General features: G+C 30.8%; 3 protein-coding genes across 3 annotated transcripts; 2 read left to right on the forward strand and 1 right to left on the reverse strand.

Annotated features, from left to right (window-relative positions):
• The first annotated feature begins 408 nt into the window (after positions 1-408).
• Positions 409-4,056, forward strand: LOC145752970 (uncharacterized). The gene is made up of 6 exons (XM_082569350.1): positions 409-692; positions 1,114-1,302; positions 1,433-1,609; positions 1,900-2,669; positions 2,885-3,102; positions 3,437-4,056. The coding sequence occupies exons 1-6, from the start codon at positions 440-442 to the stop codon at positions 3,615-3,617; spliced, it is 1,788 nt and encodes a 595-aa protein (XP_082425476.1). The 5' UTR covers positions 409-439; the 3' UTR covers positions 3,618-4,056.
• A 5,915-nt stretch (positions 4,057-9,971) lies between these two features.
• LOC145752249 (uncharacterized) lies at positions 9,972-14,851 on the forward strand. The gene is made up of 3 exons (XM_082568499.1): positions 9,972-10,148; positions 12,504-12,623; positions 13,195-14,851. The coding sequence occupies exons 1-3, from the start codon at positions 10,083-10,085 to the stop codon at positions 14,134-14,136; spliced, it is 1,128 nt and encodes a 375-aa protein (XP_082424625.1). The 5' UTR covers positions 9,972-10,082; the 3' UTR covers positions 14,137-14,851.
• A 4,868-nt stretch (positions 14,852-19,719) lies between these two features.
• LOC145752967 (fructose-2,6-bisphosphatase TIGAR B-like) lies at positions 19,720-21,914 on the reverse strand. The gene is made up of 6 exons (XM_082569346.1): positions 21,610-21,914; positions 21,288-21,397; positions 21,133-21,207; positions 20,948-21,068; positions 20,554-20,673; positions 19,720-20,344 (listed from the first exon to the last, which is right to left on the reverse strand). Exons 1-6 carry the CDS (start codon positions 21,744-21,746, stop codon positions 20,143-20,145), a joined length of 765 nt encoding a protein of 254 aa, XP_082425472.1. The 5' UTR covers positions 21,747-21,914; the 3' UTR covers positions 19,720-20,142.
• Positions 21,915-23,539: the final 1,625 nt, after the last annotated feature.

Genomic DNA, 23,539 nt, shown 5'->3' on the forward strand with positions numbered 1-23,539 from the left:
TTAAAAGTGTAATTGTGCCTAATTTAACTACTTGTTTAAATTTTAAAAACGTAGTTTAAAAGTACTGGAAAGTATAGCAACAGTAACAGTTGTACTTTTAGTAGCTTAGCAGTTTTAGAAGCGCTAAAGTTAAGAGACAGAAAGGTTGTATTTTTGGTTAAATGCTGAACTAAATGTCGTAGTATTAGTAAACGAAAAACAATTGTTGAATTTTAGCAGAATTTTGTCATCTAGAAAGCTGGAAAAGGTTTTTAAATGGAATTTAAACAAAAACTCCTCAAAAATTGGATATTAAGCTCTTTGCGCAATTTTTTTTGCTATGTAACTTGAATTTTTGCACTACCTAACTAAACAAATACTATTAAAAATCGTATGTTTCTTTAGGCTAGTGTGTTACCTAAACACTTTTTGGTAAAATTCACAACTTCGCTTTATAAAAATGAATTCGTTTACCAGTAGTACAGCTGGCATTCGTCTAGCAACAAGAGTATATAACAATGACTCTTCAAATGGTTCTACGATATTAGATGATTCTGAAAGCAGTGAAAATGAAATTGAAGAAGAAATATCCCGAAATGAAATTAATTATCGCAAAAGTTCGAATGTGGAAAAGTTGTCGTCTGAAGTTACAAGTAATATTGAAACTATGACAAATCCGATAAATGATTTTTCGTTGTCAAGGACAACAGCAGGTAAATTTTGGTTAGGCCTACGGTAAACTTTAGTTTAGATTTAGAAAAAACCTTTATGGCGGTAGATTAGGATAAATGGTATATATAAAATGCACACCTAAATTTTAAAAACTAAAGTTTTTTTATAATTACATAACTGGTACTTTGGGCAGGCCTCGTAGCGACACATACGGATTATTATAGTCTTTAGTTAGATTCCCACTGCTTTCATGTTGTAGCGTTTTTGAGTAAGGCGTAGCGTTTTTAAGCAAAAAATATCAAAGTCAATTCAAAAAATACCATGGTCAATTTATTCAAAAATTGAAAAAATACTCTAAACTTGTAAAACTTAAGTGGGCCAAACACCTAAACCAAAATTAATTGTTTATTTATTGTAACATTGCAGTTTTTAAATTTTAAAATAAATTTATGTATATCACAGAACGACCCTCTACAGCTCTCAATAATCGCAAACCTAAGAATATAATGGGCGACAATTGTACAGGCGGAGTGAACGAAAACTTACTGTTCAGCATGGACAACATTGTTAGGCAGATACGGGATGATATAATTAGTAGATGTACCAAGATAAGAGATCGTGTTGGGGGAATGCGAATGGAAGAAAAGCAAGGTAAAAAATTTATTAAAATTTCTTTTATGTTTTTCGATTTATTCTTAATGTGTTAAGATCGATTCACGACCTAAACATAAAGTAATATTAGTTACTCCCACTCAATTATTCTTTTAACACACTCTTACAGATGCTGGATTAGTACCTGAAGAATACAGGGCAGACCTTGAAAAAAGATTAGCAGATTTAATGATAGTTGGAGAAAGAAGTGGTCTTAGTAGGCACAAGTTGTGTGTATACGAACTGGAATGCCATTTTCATATTAAAATAGCCATGGTGCATTTGGAAGGGCCAGCTGACTCTCTAGGTAAGTAAAAGGCTATATATTTTTTTAAGTTGTATAACTTAAAAAGTAGGTGAAATTATTTACAGTTAAAATCATTTTTGTGTTCAGTGACACCAACTTTATTAATTTTTGAGTATAAAAATATCGCTAATATATGACTTGAAGGATTAGTTTTTAAGTTAAAGTTTTTAGTTAATACAGGGGTGTCAACTAGCAAAAAGAATAAAAAAAAAAAAATTTTATTTTATTATTTTGATATTGTATTTTTAAACCACTTTGCATAAAATATGTATTTTAATATTGTTTTACAGATAAGGCCGTCCAGTTATACCGAATGGGGCAGTTCGCCGAAGCGCTGCCAATGCTTGAGCAGCAGCTCGAAAAAACCTCGTGTTATCTTCACGAACTAATCGCTGGTTCTATGTTTAATCTTGGTAAGATAGACGAAGCAGGCTACCACTTCCAGCAGGCGATCAAGAACATGCAGTCACGTGATGTGAACGACCGTACCGTGAAGACTGAAAAGCAACAGACCAACGTGCTGGCCGCTGCGAAAAACGCCAAGGCTAAAGCCGGGGAAAGTTTAAAAAACAAGCAGTATGAGGACGCGCAGAGGTTTTACGAAATGTCCAACGATCTGTACTCGTCCGTGCAAAACCGCAGGGAGGCAGTAGAGGGTATGATTCTATGCATCGGTGGTTTAAGTGACGTAATTCAAACTCTGATGAAGCTTAAACCGGTAGAGGGCGGGTCTTCTGAAGCTCGGAGTGCTCTGCACGTCTTATTAGAAATGTATGAAAAGCTTAGTGAGATTTTAACAGTCTGTGATCTAGACAAGGGATTCCAAAATCAATGCAGGGCCATCTGCTTAAATATTCTTGGAGTTGCCTTTGAAAGCACTGGCCGTTTCACCGCCGCTGTAGGGCGCTACAGAGACTCCCAGGAGGCCTACAGCAAACTGCCGGACGAACGACAGCGCATGGTGCGCATGCGCGAGTGCGTCACAAAGGCACGCCACGTGGTCAGATCGCTGATTAAGCGTTTGGGAGGAGTTAGTGATGAAAGAGAACCTCCAACTTCGGTAAATTAAAAAAAAATTGTAATTTTAAATATTTTAATTGTCTTAAAACTCCTATATGGTAGTAGCTGGAATCAAACTTGGAACATTAAGTTTAAAAACCTAATTTTCAAACAAAAATTTTTTAAATGTTACTTTATATATATCATATTGCTACGCTACCCCTAACTATTCCTCTCAAATTATGACGTCACAACCCAACTATTATTACGTCACAGGTCCGACAAGCAATGGCAGTCGTCTTACAAATGCACGACGACTTTATGGCGACCAGCAACAGAGCAAAAGTCGATCCAACATTTAGGGCTGAAAACCAAGCTGAAAGTTTGAACAGTATTGGTATAGGGCATTACGAGTTGCGGGAATTCGATAAAGCAGAGGTTATATTGCAAGATGGTATTGATATTATGAAGGAAAATTTTGGCGGCAACTGCAGGTTAGGGTTGTTGCTGTTTTTAAGTGGGTTTTTTTGTTGTTGGGTGAGTTTTGGGGGCGGTTGTGTAAAATTTATTTTGCCTTTTTCCACCCTTATTTCCAACAAGTGTGGGCTAGTAAAAAAGCAGTATAGGGGTGGGAGTTACCCTTTTGGTGTTTTTTGAGGGTCACTTTTTTGTGAGTTTGTAAAGGAAATGGGTATCCTTAAAATTTTACATGTTTTTATAGGGGTAATTTTTAGGGGGTAAATATATTTAAGGGGAAATTACCTAGGGTAAAGCTGTTTTGTCTTAAATTTTTTAAGACCTTTAAATTTTTTTTTTTACATTTTACAGGCATATTACTTTAGCCCAGTTGCTTTACAACCTCGGTCTTCTATATCAAGATATTGGCCAGTTGGTAAAAGCTAGAAACTGCTTTGAAGAAGCGAGGTCGCTCTACAATAAAATCGAAGATATAGAAACGAGAAAAGACGGAATGAGAAAAACACAAGAGGCGCTAGAGGACATAGAGTAGAAAAATTAGATTTTTTTTAATAATGGCATTTTTTGTTAGAAATTTTTTATTTGCTTAAAAATTCGATTCCGACAGTGGGAATCGAACTTAGGGTTTCGGGCCAAAAATATTTGCTTTTCTTTTTTTTAAATTTACTTTTTATAAGTTAATTAATTTAAACTAATATTTAACATTTAAGAATAATTTTCTAAATCAAATTTTATTAATTTTAATATTTAAAATAATCTTCTAAAAAGAGCTTATTTTTTTAAATTGTAGATTTAGTGTACTATAGAATATTTACAGCTTATTTTATTTCTTTTATATTTTATTTTATAGCTTTTGTAGTATAGAATCTTAAAATATTGGGTCATAGCTAGAAACAGATATTAAATTTTTTAGAAATTTTAATATTTAGATTTAAAAAAAAATTTTTTTTTTCTTTTAAAAATTTCCAGTGACGTAATAGGATAGCCCTTATACCACTACCTACTGGCAAAAAAAATTGTCATACCATAACGCATAACATGGGCAAGTGACGTTGTGCTTTAAATTATTTATGATTTAAGATAGGCTGTGACCGCGAATAATAAATTAAAACAAAGGATCTATTGGCTAATTTAAAAAACAGCATTTTATTGGCCTTTTCACATCTCATTACTTTTACGGTTCTAAATATTTTTTTTTGTAAATATCTTTATTCTCGATGTGGGAAAGTCGAATGTGCGACTTAAACATAGAGTAACATCGGTTACTCCGACCCAGTATCGAGTTGCCTGTGGCAGTTTGGGATATAATAGATTATAATTGCTCGATAATTGTGCTGCTGATTAAGTATTGGCTCAGCAGGGGGTTATACTGTTTATAGCATCTTACTCAAGGGCGCTACAGCATGAGATCAGTGGGATTGAACCCACGAAGAACCGTAATGTACAAGTAATTCAAAATTTTAATTATAATCACGAGTTGATTTTATTTTTTAAAAAGTGTTTAAATCTAAATGCCAAATGCCTTTTTAAACCTTGTGGTTTTTATTTCATTTTGCGTGCACGAACCGCATAGTCAGTTATAAGGCAGATTAAAGGTCGCACTATTGTGACGTCATAGCTGCTAGCCTGCGTCAATTCAGTAGTCAGTTAACTGAATTGTGTGGTAGTCTGTCTAATAACCCTTGATATTTTGAATTAATTTTTTGGGTTTATTTTTAATATAGGAAGGTCGACTTTAAATTTCTAAGTATTGGGTGACCTTTTAGCCCACCCTGTTTTGGGTTTACCCAGTTTAGAATGCTTCTTGGAATTAATTAGGCCTGTTTTTTATGGCAAAACCCGTGTTATTGTGTCTTTAAAAACATGTTTACTTTTCTTTACAAGACAAAGACTGTTTGCAATTAAATATTTATGACTTGTTTTGTGTTTTTTACGTTGTTTAAGTCCAATGAATTGAGAAAATTTAATAAATTAGACAATGTTTTGAACTAAATCAGATAATACCACCATTTTGTTCAATAACATTTTTTTTTTTTTTTTATTTTGGTTTTTTGCGCATTGATAAAAGTAAATAATAAATGCGATTTACAATTAATATTACAACAATGCAACAGGAAAAAATGACAAAATCAATTTATTGATTTAAAACATGCCAAAAGTATTAATGTTTACATAAAGATTTTAAGTATTTTATGGCATAGTCACCAAAGTTGATAGCTTATCAATTATTAGAACGCTGGTATTTTTAATCTTTAAGACATACCAAATATGCATTGAATGTCAATTTTAACAAAATTTTGCAGTAATTAATAATTAATAACACAAATGCAAAATTTTGTTACGTCATTTTTTGAAACTTTAATAAACATTACCGCCTAAAACATTATTTTAACCTAATCAATCTATTTTTGTTCAAGCTGCTAGTCGATAGTTTTGAAATGATTAATTATGGTATTTCAATGTAATGGTTTAAACACAGCGCTTATAAAATATAAAATATTAATAAATTTGCACTTTTTCTTATATAAGACTAATTAATTATGCCAAAAATCGATTTAGTTGGTATTTGATAGGGCCAACTAATTGCTTTTAAAACCTGGCTTAAAATTAAATGAATATTTTATTCCTAATTTGTCCTTAAATTCATGATTAGTCGATAGCCGGTTTACGATTAACAGTTTAATTGTTATTACATAGTCGCAAACTCTTAACTAATATAATATTTGTCAGTGATAATTTTCTTGTTCACCACAAACGGCAGTTTGAAATATGTTGTAGGCATATAAATTGTACATTTACAAATATATAACGTCCGTTTATCTCTATGATATATAAAAGCTAATAGTTTTAATTAAAAAGAAATAAACAAATATACATAATTATTGTTACTTTTAAATATGTTATAAATATAATAGTTGAATAACAAAGATATAACAGTGCTTATTTTGGAGAACTAAAAAAATAGGCTACCATGCTTTAATACAGCACATGTTAGTCTTTAGAGACAATGGAATTGTCCCAACGGAATGGTCATTAAAATTCTTTGAGGAAATATTTTAAAGCACTTGTTCAGTTGGCATGTGCAATTAAATAGACTTGCGTTGGCTGTACTGAAATCTTCAACAACAATGTATTTTTTATTCTTATTTAAAAATGTAAACAAAATATGTTACATTTACTTAAAATGAGGAAAAAAATCATTTTAAAAGAAATATAAACTATTTAATATTACAATTTAAAAAGTAAATTTATAAATAAAATTGACTTGTAACCCGTTTATATTATTTAAAGTTATTTAAAAATAGTTTTATTATTTTTAAATATTGCTGTTGTATTGTATTTTATATTTAACATAGGTAAGTTTAGAACAAATTTCCAAATTTGTGTTTTGACATTTATAGTAAAAGCAAATTAAAAATTGCACCATATTAAGGTATTTCAAAACAATGAAAACTAAATGTAGAAATATCACCTTGGTATATTGGATATTACAAATTCTATTGAAACTTATATTTAGCCTCGCTAACTGGAAAACGCAATTTCCTATATTACAGATTGCGCTTGAATCTAAAATAGGTCAAGTCATTTTTCAAATATTTTTTTATTTTTTTTTATTTTGTTTTTTCGCACTTTGATAAAAGTAAATAATAAATACGATATACAATTAATATTACAACAATGCGACGGGAAAAAATGACAAAATCAATTTAATGATTTAAAACATGCCAAAAGTATTAATGTTTACATAAAGATTTTAAGTATGTTATGGCATGGTCACCAAACCCAAGTTTTAGATAAAATTTGATAGACAATTTCTTAATTTTAAAGCTTATTTTTACCTTTTATTAAAAAAATATCATTTTCAAAACTTTAAATTATGTATTAAATTGTATTACCCTATATTACTTTAATTGGTTTAGAAATTATATTATTAACTATATATATAACTTAGTAACACATTTAAAACCTATGTTATACTATAGGGAATAGAAAAGCCTTATGGCGTAATAAGAAAATAGAATTTTATATTATCCATTCAAGGTATAGGCTTTCTTAATTGAGTTATCAAAATTGATCATTTGATTTCTTGCCAAAAATTGGAGTCGAAATGTAACCACGTTTCTTTAAAGCGACGCCGTCCCACGTTAATAGAGAATGTTAAAGGCCAAATATTGAGGGTTATTGCTACAATTATTACAAGTCAACTGGTTTTTGAATAAGCGTGTCTTGCGTATTGGAAATAAAGGCTAGCCAAGTTATCAGCCAATTAGTTACGAAATTTAAATAATTTTTTTAAAGTTTGAAGTTTCATAAATAAATTTAATTTTTTTTTAAATTATAAAGATGGTAAAAAATAGATACAAAATTTTAGTAACTTTTTCAAGCTTTAATAAACAATTTTTTTATTATAACAATTTTAAAACTATTATCTAGCCTACATAGCATTAATATATTTTTTACGTAGGTATAAACACCAATTTATTTTTATTTTTTGAAAAATCCCATTATCCGAAATTTTCAAACATATAAAGAAGTCATTCATTTTCGTGGTACAAAAATATGCCATGTCGCATTTTCCAAATACGGTATTTTGATTTTGATGCACATTTTGACACGTATTTCGTTGCCCCTATCAATTATACCGGACGTTATACAACTGCATTGGTACAGTTGAATATGCGAAGTTGGAATTTGCTATGGGGGGGAAATTTTACAGTCAGACTAAGCGATTTTCTCACGAAATATTTGACAGAAGACGCGCCTCTGGGATGCTTATGCCTTTGACTTCTGTCTAGAATTGTCACAATTCAAGATCTCTATGATCTTTCGCTTTCATAAGGCCATATTATTTAAATGGTGCAACTTTAGGCTAAGTCAAGCCAAAAATTGTAAGAAGTCCAATAAATGTCAGGTTTTTTAACAAAACTTTATAAAATCAAGTAATTTCAAAGTGTTAAACTGATTTCACACTTATTTAAACCCAGTATTTTGAAGCCTTGTTAAAAATTTGGGTGTTACAATTAGTACGATTTAATTTTTTTCTAAAATCTAATTGGTTGTAGATAAATAATTAAACGCTGCGTTAGTATTTGAGGGCACTCAATCAATAACATTAATTAAAACACGAAAAAATTCAATCCAATACAACAAAACATTGTTTTTGCGTCAAAAATTAAAATAATTATTAGAAACGTAAAAAAATGCGTCAATGCAATTTTGCGGTTAGTAGATTAGGATTTTTATCTAAGTAATAAACAGCTATTGTCATGGCCTGTATGACGTATTAAACCGTTTTGCGTAATCAGCAAATGCTCTAAATTGCAATATTTTTCTGTCAGGTGATTTTTACACATAAAAAATTGTGCATTGTCGTTGAAATTAGCTAAAAACAATAGTATGATGAAATTAGTATAGTAAGGTGCTATATAATAGATTTTAGGTAATGCTAGTGTAGTTAAGCTATGAAAAATGTATTATGGAGTAGTGGTTAGGCATTGATATAAATAAATAGACTTAAATACAAAAGCTATGTTTATATTTAGCTTGGTTTTCGGTTTTGTTTATGTATATAGCTAACTCAATAAAATGCAATAATACAAACGCAGTAAACGGATACATAACACAAACATTGTATCAGTATTTCAATGATATCGTGCTGGGTTATTGCAAAGAGGAAACGTAGGCTTCTAGCCTTTTTCTCTTTCAGCAAGAGCAGCCTTCATTTTTACTTATCGACCCGATCGAATGTTTTTTTTTACTCTGAGGCAGCTGCGTTTTAAAACAAGTCGTTTTATTTTTGTTTCGGCAGATCTATAAATGTAGTAGTGATTTCATAGGTTCATTTTTAGGATTAAGACTATCAAGAACGTGTTAAAATAACAGTAAAATTTTTAGACATTTTTTAGTTTCATTTTTTGGCATTCTTAGTTAAGATTAGTGACAAAAACAGGTTTTAAGACATTTTAAAAAGAATAACAATAGTTTTCCGTATTGCAATACTATTAGACATAAAACCGTATGGTACTGATAGTGTATAACACTGTATATACTGTATACAGTACAGGCTTCAATTCAATATAAAACGCAGCGTTTAAACCATTTCCGATACTGCATCATTTATCTTGTGAAAACTACAACAATGAATCATTTACTAGGTTAGCGTGGCATATAGACCAATAGCGTTGGATAGTATAAACGGAAGTTAAAGCATGACAAAACTAGGTAAGCCCTACGTATCAACTGATAACAGATTCTCGGTTTTGTTTTTTTGTGACCATTGTTTTGAGCCTACTGCAGTTCGGGCATTCTTACGCGCTCGGAAATGATCATAATGAGCAATAGTGACGTCACGGAATAAACAACCCGTACCAAAAGTTGTTTTTTTGGGACTAGTTTTACTGCCAAAGCGTCTCAGCTTCTTAAATTGTATTGTTTTAATTAAGGCGTTACGAAATACAAAATTAAATATAGTTTAATGGGTTTACTGTAATCTGTAAGTATCTAAAGTTAGCAGTTCGTAAATTTTAAAAACTTTAGTAAAAGGAGCAAGAAATGTAAAAAAATTTTCTAATTTCTTTAAAATGTTTTTTTTTAATAATAGCAAAAGACACTTAAAAAGAAATATAGTTTTAGAAACATAGCCTTTATTTGCTCATAGCAATACAGAAACAGTGTAATATTCTGCCTTTGTTTACCGAGATTTCTAAATATCGATTTTCCTAAAAAAATCTTTCATATTGGAAATTCAAATTGAAAGTTAATCCCATGAGATAGAAAAGCAATTTAAAATTCCAATAATTACGACAAGCTTTTCATTTTAGCCTAAATATAATATCCAATATTGACGATGGGTAATATTTAACATCTTAATTTTCACATCGAAATTTAATTTATTTTTCTTGTTTAGAAATAAGTTTTAATTAAAATAGAGACTAGACTGCTGGCATATTTGTTGCAGTAGCCTTTTCAATTATTCATAAGACTTTAAATTAAAAAAATGGGTAATAGCGTTGCTGGAGAATTAGACCAACAGAGAATATCTAGCATTGAAAACTTAAAACAGGTATGTTTTTTTTTTTGTATATCTTTATCCTCAATATAGAAATACCGACTTTACGGCCTAAACATAGGGTAACAGATTTTACATATATACATAAATCAACTAAAATACCAAGAAAAATTGGCATAGCTTATTTAATAGCTTAACACATGCCAGTCTGTTATTAATTAACATTTATATACATGATAATGTCTAGTAAAAAAACGCCAAAATGTATTCAATATGCGTCAACTTTAAAAGAAAATACGTGAAATACCAATTTAATAGGCCTAACCGTATTCAAAACATGCCAAAACTTATTAATATTAGTGTACATGGAAAAAACTATTAAAAACACCATTGAGTTTAGTAATTTGTATGTTTTTTATTACTAAAACGCAAAGCAATGTTAGCTGGAACCCTATATAACCTTATCCGGCTATTCATGAATAATTCAATACCAGTTTTGAAAAGCTATTTACTTTTTATAAGGAAATATTTATTATCGATTTTGCCTGTATACTGTACAAGCAAAAAAACACCGGTATTGGTAAACATTTAAATGCCGTTTAAAAAATATTAAATTAATAAACATAAAATAGATATCTTTAAAAATGTGTAGGACAATATTAGCATTGTATTTACATACATTTACAAATTGTTGTAGTCTTGATTTAATACACACATAGTAGTCGAATTAAAAACAATATACCGTTAACATATCTATTTTAAAGATATTTTTAAGGATTAATACTTGAAAAGTGCACGTAGCATATCTAAATGCACCGGGCAAATAGTCTATAACCTTTTCTTTTTAAATTAATTATTTATGATAAAAGTTTTTCGGTATAAGCGCACGCTTTTTTAAGAATAGACATAAAAGGCAAAAATAAGTTGGCACAACTAAAAAGCATGAGAGATGTCATCAAGAATTTTGCAGTTTTTATTAAATTAAATATCACAGCAAATAAACATTAGGACGTTTACACTGCTTTGTCATTTGCTAAACTCACGATATAATGTTTTGTAAGTTAGTCATTGCATTTATTTTGGTAAAAAAAATGTTTAGAAAAATGAGTCAATCGCATGTTTTTTGTTTCAACTAAAACATGAAAATTTTTTTCAAAGAGCGTTAAATGCAAAGAAAAAATACAGCCAAATATTGTAAGTTTTATAATATGCTTTTTAGTGCGCCATAAAATATAAAAATCGTTGGATTTTCAATAATTTTTGCTATTTTAATAAAAAAAATAACCTGCCAATTGCAGAAAATATTATTACTTACATCGAGGATAATTAAAAAACTTTTTTTTTGATTTTTCTTTTGTTGCTAATCGTTCAATACATCGATGACGCAACGACAAATAACGTCATTTCCGTAAACACATTACATCAGGAGTCGTTTAAAATTGCTAAACCAGTTTAATTATGATGATAATGTTATGATTTAGATATATTCATTGTTAAATATTATATACCAAACGCGTAGTGAAATATTTAAGTGCGTAGGCTATTTTTTAAGGAAGCTACAGCCTTAAAACAATATTTATCTTAAAATTGCAACTTTAAAACTTCGTAAAATGCATCACATAAAGTTTGTAGACGTTAAAATTACTTTCATTGACTTGTGTATTAAGAAACTTCCACTTTTGGTTGTTGACTATACGCTCAACCGAACTGCCCGTTTGATTAGGCCTTTATTGCTTTATGGGCCTTGTTCAATCGGCAACTGCTGTCCTTTTTGGACAAGTTTTTTGTAAGTTTTTGAACTGAAAGTCGCCCAAATGTCTGCGTCGTGTGTTGCAATAAGATCATAGTTGTTTTTGTATACATTACTCGTAAATGCATGAATAATAGATGGCTATTGATTCTTTTGTTCTACGTAAAACACATATGTTAATTGGCTTAATATTGCATTATAAAATATGTAAAGGAATTGCGACAATGTTGCTTATTTTTTGGTTGTGATTTATAGTCATGCTAGTAAGTTAGCAGTAGGGCAGGATGTTACCTATGCGTTGTTATTTCCTGTAGTCTCAACGCAGCCGGAAGCGATGATAAATCACAGTTAGTTTTCTCACTAAACGTGTTTCAAAAAAGAAAAAAAATTTGCGATTTTTTAAATTAAAATGTTTGCAAATTATTTTTTATGGGTCAGTTGGGTTTTTCGACTGATTAAGTATTTCTAATGATTGCTCTATGATGTCATAAAGCAATCGATTTCAAATCAATACAAAAAACCAAAGCAGATGTCTTCACACACATTTTCCCTTTTGCTTTTTCCAGCATAAAAAACAACAACAATTTAAAAATAACTTCCATAAAATCTTACAATTTAATTGAACCTGGTCAATAATGTGTCAATTTTTTTATTTTTAGATTCCGTATATTGAAAACAATTCGAATAGTAACCGAAAAAGAAGGTCGCTTATTTTTAACAGCTCGGCATGGAAACGACTTGTTGAAACTACTAGAAGAAGAAGTAGCAAAGGAACGAAGGTAAATATATTTAATATGATTTCTATGGCTATTTATACGATTTCTATACCGAGTTTTAAATTGGCAACAGATTTTTTTATTTTTTTTTTATTTTTGGTTTGCAATTAATTGGTGTCATATTTTTTAAAAATAACTTGGTTATCGATTTTAATGATTTTTTGTTGATTGGTCTATAAAAACAAAGGATAAAAGGGACATTTTTTCTTTAATTAGATCCTATTTTTGGGAAGTAAACAATTAGTTGTCTTATTTTTACATCTGTTTTGTTCAAAAAGCCCAGAAATTAAAAAATTTTTTGAGTTTTTTTTTTTTGACCAATTTTGAGTTGTCTATGGCAGTTTGCGATATTATATTGATTATAATTGCCCAATAATTGAGCTGCTGATTTGGTGCTGGCTAGGCAGAAGTTCATACTATTTATAGCGCCTTTTTCAAGGGTGCTACAGCATAAGATCACTGGGGATCGAACGCATGACCTCATGTAGTGTAGGAAGTTTTTCTGACCACTACACCACTCTGTCGGTTAATGAAATTCTTAATTTTTAATATTTTTTATAATTTTTTGTTTCAGGTCAATCCGTCCCAGTCTTACCCGGATGGCACCCTTTACCAAAACCAACACAACCACAATGTTCAACATGCTCGTCACATGAACGGACTTCCTGCCGGTCATGACGACCCAGTTAAAAAATCCCAGTCACTGTACGTCATCAACACTAAGCCTACGCTTGTACCGGTAAAAACAAAGGCAGTACACGTACAGACGAACAATGTAAATGAGATTACTAACAAGGAACGGGAGGCTTTTAACTTTAAGCCTAGAAACAACAACGATAGAGTACATACTCAGAAAATTGATAATGAAAAGAACAATAATAAGTCCAACCAGTTGGTAAAAGAAGATAAAGTTAATACTGTAACGAATAAGGACAAGGCTAGAGCTACTAACGCACCTCCACGAAAAGTTGTCATTCAAGCTTCTACGTCGGAACTGCTTCGCTGTTTGGGGGAATTTATATGCCGCCGCTGCCGCCGAGTACCTGACCTTGAGGTCAATGACGTCATTTCCTGGTTACGGGGCGTCGATCGTTCGTTGCTAATGCAAGGCTGGCAGGACATCACATTTATCATGCCGTCGAGCGTCGTATTCATGTATATGCTCTGCCGCGAGATGGTGACAGAGAGCGTGAGCTCGGTATACGAAGTACAGTGTATTGTGTTAACCTGTCTGTATATGAGCTATTCTTACATGGGCAACGAAATTTCCTACCCTCTTCGCCCGTTTCTAATTGAACCAGAACGGTACGCGTTTTGGGGAAGATGCTGTCGAATCATGAATAAATTGTCTGGCAAAATGCTACGAATAAACAACGACGCCCAGTTCTTTACGACAGTTTTTCGCGACTTGAAAGCATACAGCATGTCGTCGACCAAACCTAATTCCTACGTACGCTCAATAGCGCCACACCACGGTAACAATATGAGGACAATAACCGTCGCTGCGGGGCGATGATAAGGTGTAATCTATGAGATGATATTATTTAGAAAATTACAACGGCTCAAAACCAAAAAAATGTTGATATGAAAGTCACGTGGCAAGGTCACGTGATGCTACAAAGTCACGTGTGTAGAGGTTTTGAACAAATTCAAATTCGGGGGAAGTGGAATTCTTCAACTAAAAACTTTTGTTTCAATTTTAAATGATCAAAAATGCACTTTAATAAAGGTCATTTGTACAACTCTATTTTTATACGGTTCCAATGCATTTTTCCTATACCAAAAAACAATGATTTTTAAAAAAGTCGAAAATTTAACCCAAAATAATTAAACTTTTATAAAAACTTAAATTATTAAATCGAATTTTTATTTCACTCAAAATATCAAAAACTTAATGTATTCTGTTGTATAGGTTTTTGTTATTTCAAAATCCAAAATTTCTTCTGTTATTTGAATAAGGTTAAAACACTGTGTTACCAATGTGTTGTTTACAAATTTTAAGTATTCTTTATTTCCTATTTTTCAAACTGAACCAAATTTTAAAAATTCCTTAATTAAAAAAATTGATATTTATGTGCAATATGTCCTTATTAAAATTGCTGTTTTATGTGATTTTATTTTTTTAAGCAACACAATCAAAATATACTAAAGTGTAACCGTTTGTGTTTTTACTAATATGTTATATGCGCACATTTGTTTACTATTTGAAGCATAGCCAATAAAAATTGCTGCTTTAATAATATAAGTTTTTTTTCTAATTAGGATAGAGTTATTTAAAAATAATAATGATTTAGTTTTATGCAGGCAGCGTGGTGTAGTGGTCATAACACTTGTCTTCACTACACGAGGTCCTCGGTTCGATCTCCACTGCCTTCAAGCGCCTTTAAGTAAGCTATAAACTCCTGCTAAGGCAACACTTAATCAGCAGATTATTATTATCGGGCAATAACATACCAAACTGCCAAAGTTAACTCAAGATTGGGTCGTGGTTACTGATGTTACGCTAAGTTTAGGTAGTAAAGTCGACCTTACTGGATCGACAATATCTAAATGTTAAAAAAAAACATTTACATACGTTTCCGAATTACGCATCCCGTGTTTTTTAGTATATACATGTATGAGCAAGAGTTAACTTTTAGCCAGGCAGTTTTATTAGATGGGCTTTTTGTTAAAACACAATAAAATCGGTTTAAAATATTTTCTATTTTTTTTTAAGATGTTATTTCTAGCGACTGTTAACTTTTACTTACCATGGTAACGCTTTTCCTTTTTCTATTTTTTTTTGCTTTTTTCTTAAATTTGAAAAACGTCATCATTTGACGAAGTTGATTTTAGAGAGAGGTTATCACGTGGTTTGAATTTAAATAGCCACGTGGAACGACCATAGTTATTTTTTTAAAATAATAATATTATCAGGCTGAGTAAAATATGTTATCAGAAAGCTAGAATAAAATCTAGATTTGTAGTAAAGATTGTAGCAGTCAGTGTGATACAACAGGCAAATGAACATGTATTAATTTTGTTAACTAATTTTACATTAATCATAGTCTATTTTTAATTATTTTTGCTTTAAAAAAATTATAAATTAATAATCACAAGATTAGTTAAAAGGTGTAGTGGTAAGAACACTTGCTACACTACACATGGGGTCGTGGGTTTAATCCCCACTGATCTCATGCTGTTGCGCCCTTGAATAAGGCACTATAAACGGTGTCACAGGCAATTTGAGACTGGGTCGGAGTAACTGATGTTACTCTCTGTTTAAGTCGCGCATTTGACTTTCCCACATCGAGGATAAAGATATATACAAAAAAATGCTCAAATATTTTTTGCGGTAAGTTTCAATTTTCATTACAGTTACTGATACTTAATCCAACAAATAGTGTCCAAGAAGTTTGTTGAAGAAATGGATTACGATCAAAACTGTATAGACCAAATCGGTAATTGATTAAAATTTTGTTATTAATTTATACCTGCAAAAAAGAGGTCGACTTTACTGCCTGGACAAAGGGGCAATTTTTAACCCTAACCCAGTTTTAAGTCACTAGCAACCTTGTGTAGTGGTCTGAACACTTGTTTTAGTTTATGAGGTCCTGGGTATGATTCCCACCGCTTTGTCCCCTTGAGAAAGAAAGCATCTTATAATAGGCAAGCAATTATAATCAATATTATCCCAAAACACTGACGACAACTTGACACTGGGTTTCCAACAACTGCTTTGATACCACCCTGGAAATAATAATAATATGTGTGTATTATTATAGAAAATGTGTAGCACTGGAGACTATACAGACATTAGGTCCTAGGTTATATTTGAATATTAAATTTTAACTTACTATTGTAGTATATATTGTGCAGGTAACGCTGATAATCATAATTGACTCATATAAACCAATTGGTGTGACAGCACTCAAAGCAAGACCTGATATGTATCTTGTCATAGCCATGAAAAACATCTGAAAATTTATAAACAATTTTTATATTTTATAGTTCTTGCCGGTTTTCTTTAAACTTTTATTTAAATGATGGTTAGTACATATTTACTCCATTGCCATAACAAGATAAGAGGTAGCTTTCGAGCATTCTTGTGAAATCTAATTTCAAGTATCTACAAAGGTATTTTCTTTAATAAACTAATAAATATATTTTTATATGGTAACGTTATTTACCCTGACCAAGTCTTGAGTTAACTTTTGCAGTTTTTTTTAAAAATATATCTTTATCCTTGATGTGGGAAAGTCAAAATAGAGCAACATCAGTTACTCCAACCCAGTCTCGAGTTGCCTGTAGCAGTTTGGGATATTATATAGATTATAATTGCCCGATAATTATGCTGCTGATTAAGTGTTGGCTCAGCAGGAGTTAGTACTGTTTATAGCGCTTTACTCAAGGGCGCTACAGCATGAGATCAGTGGGGGTTGAACCAACGACCTCATGTATGGTGTAGCAAGTGTTCTTACCACTACACCACGCTGCCAGTTTTTTAAAGAACACACACACACTGTTTATAATTGATTGGTAATTCTGTTTTTACCAGTGGTTAATCCTATTTAGAGTGTCTTATCAAGGATGCTACAGTATTAAAGCAGTAGGGATCGAACCCAGTATCTCATGTAGTGACAGTGTGTGTTTTAATTACTTCATTACTACGCTGTTAAAAAAAAAAATTGTTATCTCTGATGTTTTATGTAGAAACTCACAATACCTGAAACACTGACGATAGTTTAAGGCGGTGTATTAATGGCACATAATATATCATAGCTATGAATCCTGACAGAATTGGCGTGACAACAAACCATCCTGCAATTGTGCCATATAAATATGTCTCAGTTGGTCCGGAAATAAAGGTTACAGCTGATATTCTGCCAACAGCTAAAGACATACCAAGGGCCAACAACAAAAAAGGTTAAATTAGTTGTTTTTTAGTAACTTTAAATATAGTCAAGCAGTATTTTAAAAAAGGTCGCCTTACAGTCATAGAGTCACATATCTTACACTGTACTCGACTTTTTTTTTTTAGGTCGAATGTGCGACCTAAACATAGAGTAACATCAGTTACTCCGACCTTGTCTCGAGTTGCCTGTGGCAGTTTGGAATAATTATAGATTATATAATTGGCCAGTAATTGTGCTGCTGATTAAGTGCTGATTCAGCAGGAGTTTATTCCGTTTATAGCACCCCCTAGGGCAGCTACAGCATGAGAGCAGTGGGAATTGAACCCCGACCTCATGTGTGTTGTAGCAAGTGTTTTTACCACTACACCATGCTGCCGGGTCAAGTTAACTTAGGCAAAATTTTTTAAGAATATTGTCAGATAAATAGTTTTAAATAATTAGCTTTTTTTTTTTTTTTTTTTTTTTGGGGGTTTTTGGCATGGCAGAAAGATTGACCATTGCATCTCATTAAATGGCGCAATGACATAAGCAGTAGGAAATAAATGACCTTATATTGCAAGGCAAAGTGTGTAACCACTAAATTGTGAAATTAGGCAGTGTGGCAATTTTTAATTAATGTCAGTATTTAGTATGTTAATAATCTAGCAATATTTAATATAAGCTAATTAATATCAGTATGTTTTGACTGGCAGCGTGGTGTAGTGGTAAAAACACTTGCTACACCACACATGAGGTCGTGGGTTCAATCCCCACAGATTTTATGCTGTAGCGCCCTTGAGTAAGGCGCTATAAACGGTACAAACTCCTGCTGAGCCAATACTTAATCAGCAGTATAATTATCGGGCAATTATAATCTATAATATCCCAAACCACCACAGGCAACTCGAGACTGGGTTGGAGTAACTGATGTTACTCTATGTTTAAGTCGCGCATTCGACTTTTCCACATCGGAGATAAAGAAATATAAAAAAATTAAAAAATTAAAAAAATGTAAATCTGGCAATATTGCTAGGTTTAGTAGTATTTTTAACATGCACATTTTCAAGACTGTGTAAACAACAGATTGCCATATATTCAAACATTAGTTACTTATGTAATTTTTGTTTGACATAGGCTTTGAGTACAAGTTGTTGTTTAACATATTAAAGTGTTTTTTTTAATTATATCAAACATTTTACATCAGTTTAATGGTGATATTAAAAATTACACCCTTAAAATTTTAAACCATGGGTATATAAATACAGCCTAACAACTTTTAGTTCAATTGGAGTTGGAAAAAATTATAAAATACCTAGTAGTATAATTTTTATATCAGTTTTAATTAAAAAGAGAATCAAATTAAATCCTTAAACATTTTTTTATATTAACTTTTTAACACTTAAATTATTTTTGTATACCAAAATATATATATAAATGTTACAGAGATAAACAATGTGTTACCGGTGCCATATTTCTTCCTCCATAAGCATAGTTTTTAATATTTTTATTCCTATCTTTAAATGCATAAAATATTCCAATCAGCAATGAAACCATAAGCATTGCTATTTAAACAAAAAAAATTAATTCACATTAAAAAAATTAATAAAAAACCTAAAATAATTGGCATAACTTACTATAAATTTATTTTTTTGGTAGGGTCTATTTTTTTTGATTTTTATAGTTAACATATTACCATGCTCTTTTAATACAATATCAGATTCAGTTACTTTTAAATTTGTATGTTTATATTTATTTAATTTTTTTTATAATATTAAATGAAAACTCACCAATAAAAACAATAAGGTCAACAGTTCCAAATTGTAAAGTATTCATTTTTCTTTTTTAAATATTACAAAAATTAAAATAACTTTACATTCGCTTATATATATAACTGCAAATCTGTACTATGCTGTTGCTGTATAAAAATGATATTAAATTAACATACGATCATACTAGTTTAATAAGATATACAAAAAGGTCTTTACTTTTAACAACATGCTTTAAATTGAACTTTAATAACAGAATCAGAAAAAATTAATTTAGAACATTTTTATGCGCTCTATCTTATAATAGCTTTATATTTTTTAATTTACTCAGGTTGTTTAAATAACGTTTTTTGTATCGTTTTTTATTGGCGCCAGCAACAATTAAAACGTTATATTAAAAATTAATATTCTACATAAAATGAAATAATATAGTTAACAATGTATTATCATATGGTCATTAAATTCAATTTTAAAAGGTCAGTAGGCCTATTTATACTTTAGTTACAGTTTTAAATTGTCTTTTATAAATTCTTTTATAAATTTTATAGATTTCATTAAATTGATTTTGTCATTTTTTCCCGTCGCATTGTTGTAATATTAATTGTATATCGTATTTATTATTTACTTGTATCAATGCGCGAAAAACCAAAATAAAAAAAAAATAAATAAAAAAAATTTCTTTGCAAAATAATACAAATCACAAAGCGTATAGTTTAATGGCATTCTTAATATTGCAAAAAAGCATAGAGTTAATATAAAAACAAACATGCAAAATGGCAAATGAATACTCAATCAAATTGTGTAGGCAAAAACTTTAACAATAGTGACAAAAACCAGCAATATCAAAATTGTACTTTTATACAAACAAATATATTCAGTTTATTAACATGACGATTTTCGCTTCAAGTTTATTAGATGATCTCCATTGAATAGCATTGTACAATTAGCTAATATGTCATAGCTAGTATTAGTCGAAATATTCTCCACTTTATTTAAAGCCACTTGAATGCGGGTTAGGCTGGTATTGCAACACACCATGTTGTTGATATCGGCAGGAAGACGGCACCAGTAATTTTCGTTTAGCCTAAAATCGTAAAAAAATTGATTTTTTAACATAAAATAATATAACGTTAGCTATAGTCGCCAAGGTAGTAAGGCCACCATGTTAGGTTTTGGGTTTATTTCGCACTGCTGTCATGTTATTCTTCACTAGGGGACTGTCGAACTGTAAAATCGGCATCCCCACATCAAGAATAAATAAATATAAAAATGGAAAACTTATATATTTCTTACATTTTTAAAAATCCTCTTATTGTACCACTGTGCGTAACCACCAGTACTTCAGTTGGTAAATTTGATTTTTTATCTTTTGTTTGTGACGTCATTTCCATCCATATCAACTCGCATAGGGACCTAAATTGACCTGTTACTTTATTACCTGTAATTTGGGGTTTTGTTGTTTTCTAGAAATCGGCTAACATACTGTTGATAAAATTGTCAAAAGAATAACATTTTGATTATGGGTAAAATGCATAGTTAGCGCTTTAAATTGGTTCTACACCGTTGGTAAGCTCTTGAGTTTGATACCAAATATCGACATTGCTATAGGCAACATATTTGTGTAAAACACTTTTTAAAAGTACAACAAATTAGGCAATTTTTGTGACTTTTTAGAGCTATAAAAAACCTAAAAAAATCTTCAGTCCGTTGTGCTACTTGTTGTGTCGTTTCCCCACCTTCTGGCGTGTAAATTCTCCTATGCTGGAGATTCTCGTTTGCCAGTTTACGTAACACGCAAGTCGGTTTACCTAAGAAAAATCGTTTAGTTTCAAGTAGTTAAAGATAGGCTAAAATGCATTTTAAACATCTAACCTTCTAGGCAGCCCATATAGCGTTCCCTAAGTCGTTCATCTTTGCCGTAAATATAGTCTGTCATTTCATCGGGTTCTGACGTAAAGGGATAATATTGTTGTCGTTAATTTATTTTCTATAGGTTGATATGCTATCTTTGATAACATTATACGTACCTGCGTCTTTCTTAGCTTGACTGTTTTCGTTTAAAATTATCTGGCAACTCTGCTCAGCTCTTTGCAAGTCACTGCAGTAAACGTGAGTGAAATATTCGTCTTTCAAAGACCTAAAAAACGTAAATTTAGAAAGTTTGGCATTGAAAAAGATAGTTTGTCATGCGTTTTTAGAGAAGTTGGGTATCTAAAACGCCACCTAAACTAGATTTAAAGTATTTTTCAAGCAGGGTTTGTTATTTTAAAAGAACATTTATATTTCGTTTCGTTAACATTTTGTCAATTATAAAGATTGTTTTATGTTAGTAAACTTTGAATCAAGTACCTTCCTAGAGCAAGGGCTTGTACCCTTCCTTTTTTATTAAGCTTAGCGTCTAATTTTTGGCCTTGTATTAGTTGCAGCATGTTGTTAACAGTTTGCCCATGTCTTACCAGCAGAAGGGTAAAAGTAACTGAGTCCATTTTAAATTGAGTAAAATTACTTATAAAGTGTAAATATGATCACAAGAATATACTAAAATGAAGATATGAAAAGTATTTATTATAAAAAAAGTCTTCCCTACTTAACCAAATGCGACTATAAGTAATACATTTGACAAACTGATTTTAAACCCCTTTTTGCTACAAGGCGTTTGTTTATACGACAAGCCTAAAATTAGACTATAAGCAGTACTGAAATACAAAACCAATCTTATCAAAAAACTATCTTAGTGATGTCTGACTTATCTAGCCTTGTCTTTAAACTATAATCACAGTCGTTTATTATCTTCAATTGCGCAACTAATAACCGTATTCGTCTATATATAGCTAGTGTCATATGTTAAAAATAACTAGCGCTTCTCCGCCAGACGACCTACAGGGCGTACTTTTGTTTTCAAAGTTAATTCGTCACTTAGTAAAGTCAACTGGGTTTATATAGTCTATTATTATACAATAACATATTAAGATGTTACAGTAGCCTTTTAAACCTTTTATGTTAATCCTATTTAACCCTTTTTAGTGCTTTGTTTTGTTAAATTATGACAGGGTTTGCTTTAAGTTGGGGCTATCACGTTACATGTTAAAGAGAATTCAATACACTTAACTTTCAGACTTCATAATTGTTTATTACCTCTATTTACGCGCATTAAAGGGCAATAGGGCAACAACGGCAACAACATGATAGCATATATTTAAAATTAAATCAAGCGAATATTCAAGCATAAAATAATATGCCTCCAAAATTATAAAAAAAACTACCGTTTGTGGTGCCGCGATAAATATTCGTTAGGGGCCATAAACGAGAAAAAAAACTCCTGTTTGTGGTGCGCAATATTTTTTTGCGATTGCACGATTAGCGATTTAGTTGATTTAAAATGCATAACGAACACTAAAATTGTATGAACACATACCTAAATTAAAACAAAAATGTGATTGAACAATTATACGTACCTATTTACTTAATTACACATACTTTTCAATAATCAAAACCTAACGTTTAAAGTACACACTATTTAATGACATATTAACTATTTTGTTTACTGAATTGCAACATAAATATATGGCAAATATTAAATCCTACCATTTTATGCACAACAGTTCATACAGATCGTAGTTGGCAAAATACGCATTGCTAGAAGATAAAAAAAAATAAAATGCGATTTTTTAGCGTTTTATTTTTAATTGTAGGAACTGTATATTGTGAAAATGTATGGCCAGGTAAAATGACTTATATTTAAATTGCTATGTTTATTGTTATATATATTTTTATTTGATATTTCAGCTGCAGAAGAGACCAGCGAATTTTGGCACAGCGTCGGCAATGAAGAATTGAATATTGCTCTAAATCAGCAACTTAACAAAAATGTAGCGAAGAATGTCATCATATTTTTAGGCGAGTATTAAAAAAGCAAATAATAAAATAAAATTCAATCTAAAAAAATATTTAAAATTTATTTTATTAAAAAAGCTTTGGCAGCTATATGGTGGTAGCTGTATAGTGTCATATCTAGTTTTTAAACTTGACAGGTCAACGCCTTATTAAAGAATTCCAATGGTTTTTATTTAATCATAGAAAAAAACTATGTACAACACCATTAGGTCGACTGTGATCTTATTTTTGTGTATTTTTAATATGACAAAAGCCAACTTTACAGCATTAAAGGCAACCTTTTTGATTTCAGCTATAAGTTGCTTTTTGTAAATTCGGATATTTCATTGGTCTTTCCTGCTGCTGATTTTTAGGCTTTGGCAATTACTATTGACGCTAAAATAAA

The sequence above is a fragment of the Corella eumyota genome, chromosome 5 (genome assembly GCF_963082875.1).
Source record: "Corella eumyota chromosome 5, kaCorEumy4.1, whole genome shotgun sequence".
NCBI classification, from domain to species: domain Eukaryota; kingdom Metazoa; phylum Chordata; class Ascidiacea; order Phlebobranchia; family Corellidae; genus Corella; species Corella eumyota.

What these genes read in the sequence shown, in the direction of transcription:
- LOC145752249 (XM_082568499.1), top strand. Translation starts at nt 10,083, where the DNA reads ATGGGTAATAGCGTTGCTGGAGAATTAGACCAACAGAGAATATCTAGC. An exon ending in GCATTGAAAACTTAAAACAG is followed by an intron (nt 10,149 to 12,503) that starts GTATGTTTTTTT and finishes TTTTATTTTTAG; the next exon opens with ATTCCGTATATTGAAAACAA. An exon ending in GAAGTAGCAAAGGAACGAAG is followed by an intron (nt 12,624 to 13,194) that starts GTAAATATATTT and finishes TTTTTGTTTCAG; the next exon opens with GTCAATCCGTCCCAGTCTTA.
- LOC145752967 (XM_082569346.1), bottom strand. Translation starts at nt 21,746, where the DNA reads ATGGACTCAGTTACTTTTACCCTTCTGCTGGTAAGACATGGGCAAACT. An exon ending in CTATATGGGCTGCCTAGAAG is followed by an intron (nt 21,069 to 21,132) that starts GTTAGATGTTTA and finishes GATTTTTCTTAG; the next exon opens with GTAAACCGACTTGCGTGTTA. An exon ending in ATAAGAGGATTTTTAAAAAT is followed by an intron (nt 20,345 to 20,553) that starts GTAAGAAATATA and finishes TTACGATTTTAG; the next exon opens with GCTAAACGAAAATTACTGGT.
- LOC145752970 (XM_082569350.1), top strand. Translation starts at nt 440, where the DNA reads ATGAATTCGTTTACCAGTAGTACAGCTGGCATTCGTCTAGCAACAAGA. An exon ending in GTTGTCAAGGACAACAGCAG is followed by an intron (nt 693 to 1,113) that starts GTAAATTTTGGT and finishes TGTATATCACAG; the next exon opens with AACGACCCTCTACAGCTCTC. An exon ending in AAAGAGAACCTCCAACTTCG is followed by an intron (nt 2,670 to 2,884) that starts GTAAATTAAAAA and finishes ATTACGTCACAG; the next exon opens with GTCCGACAAGCAATGGCAGT.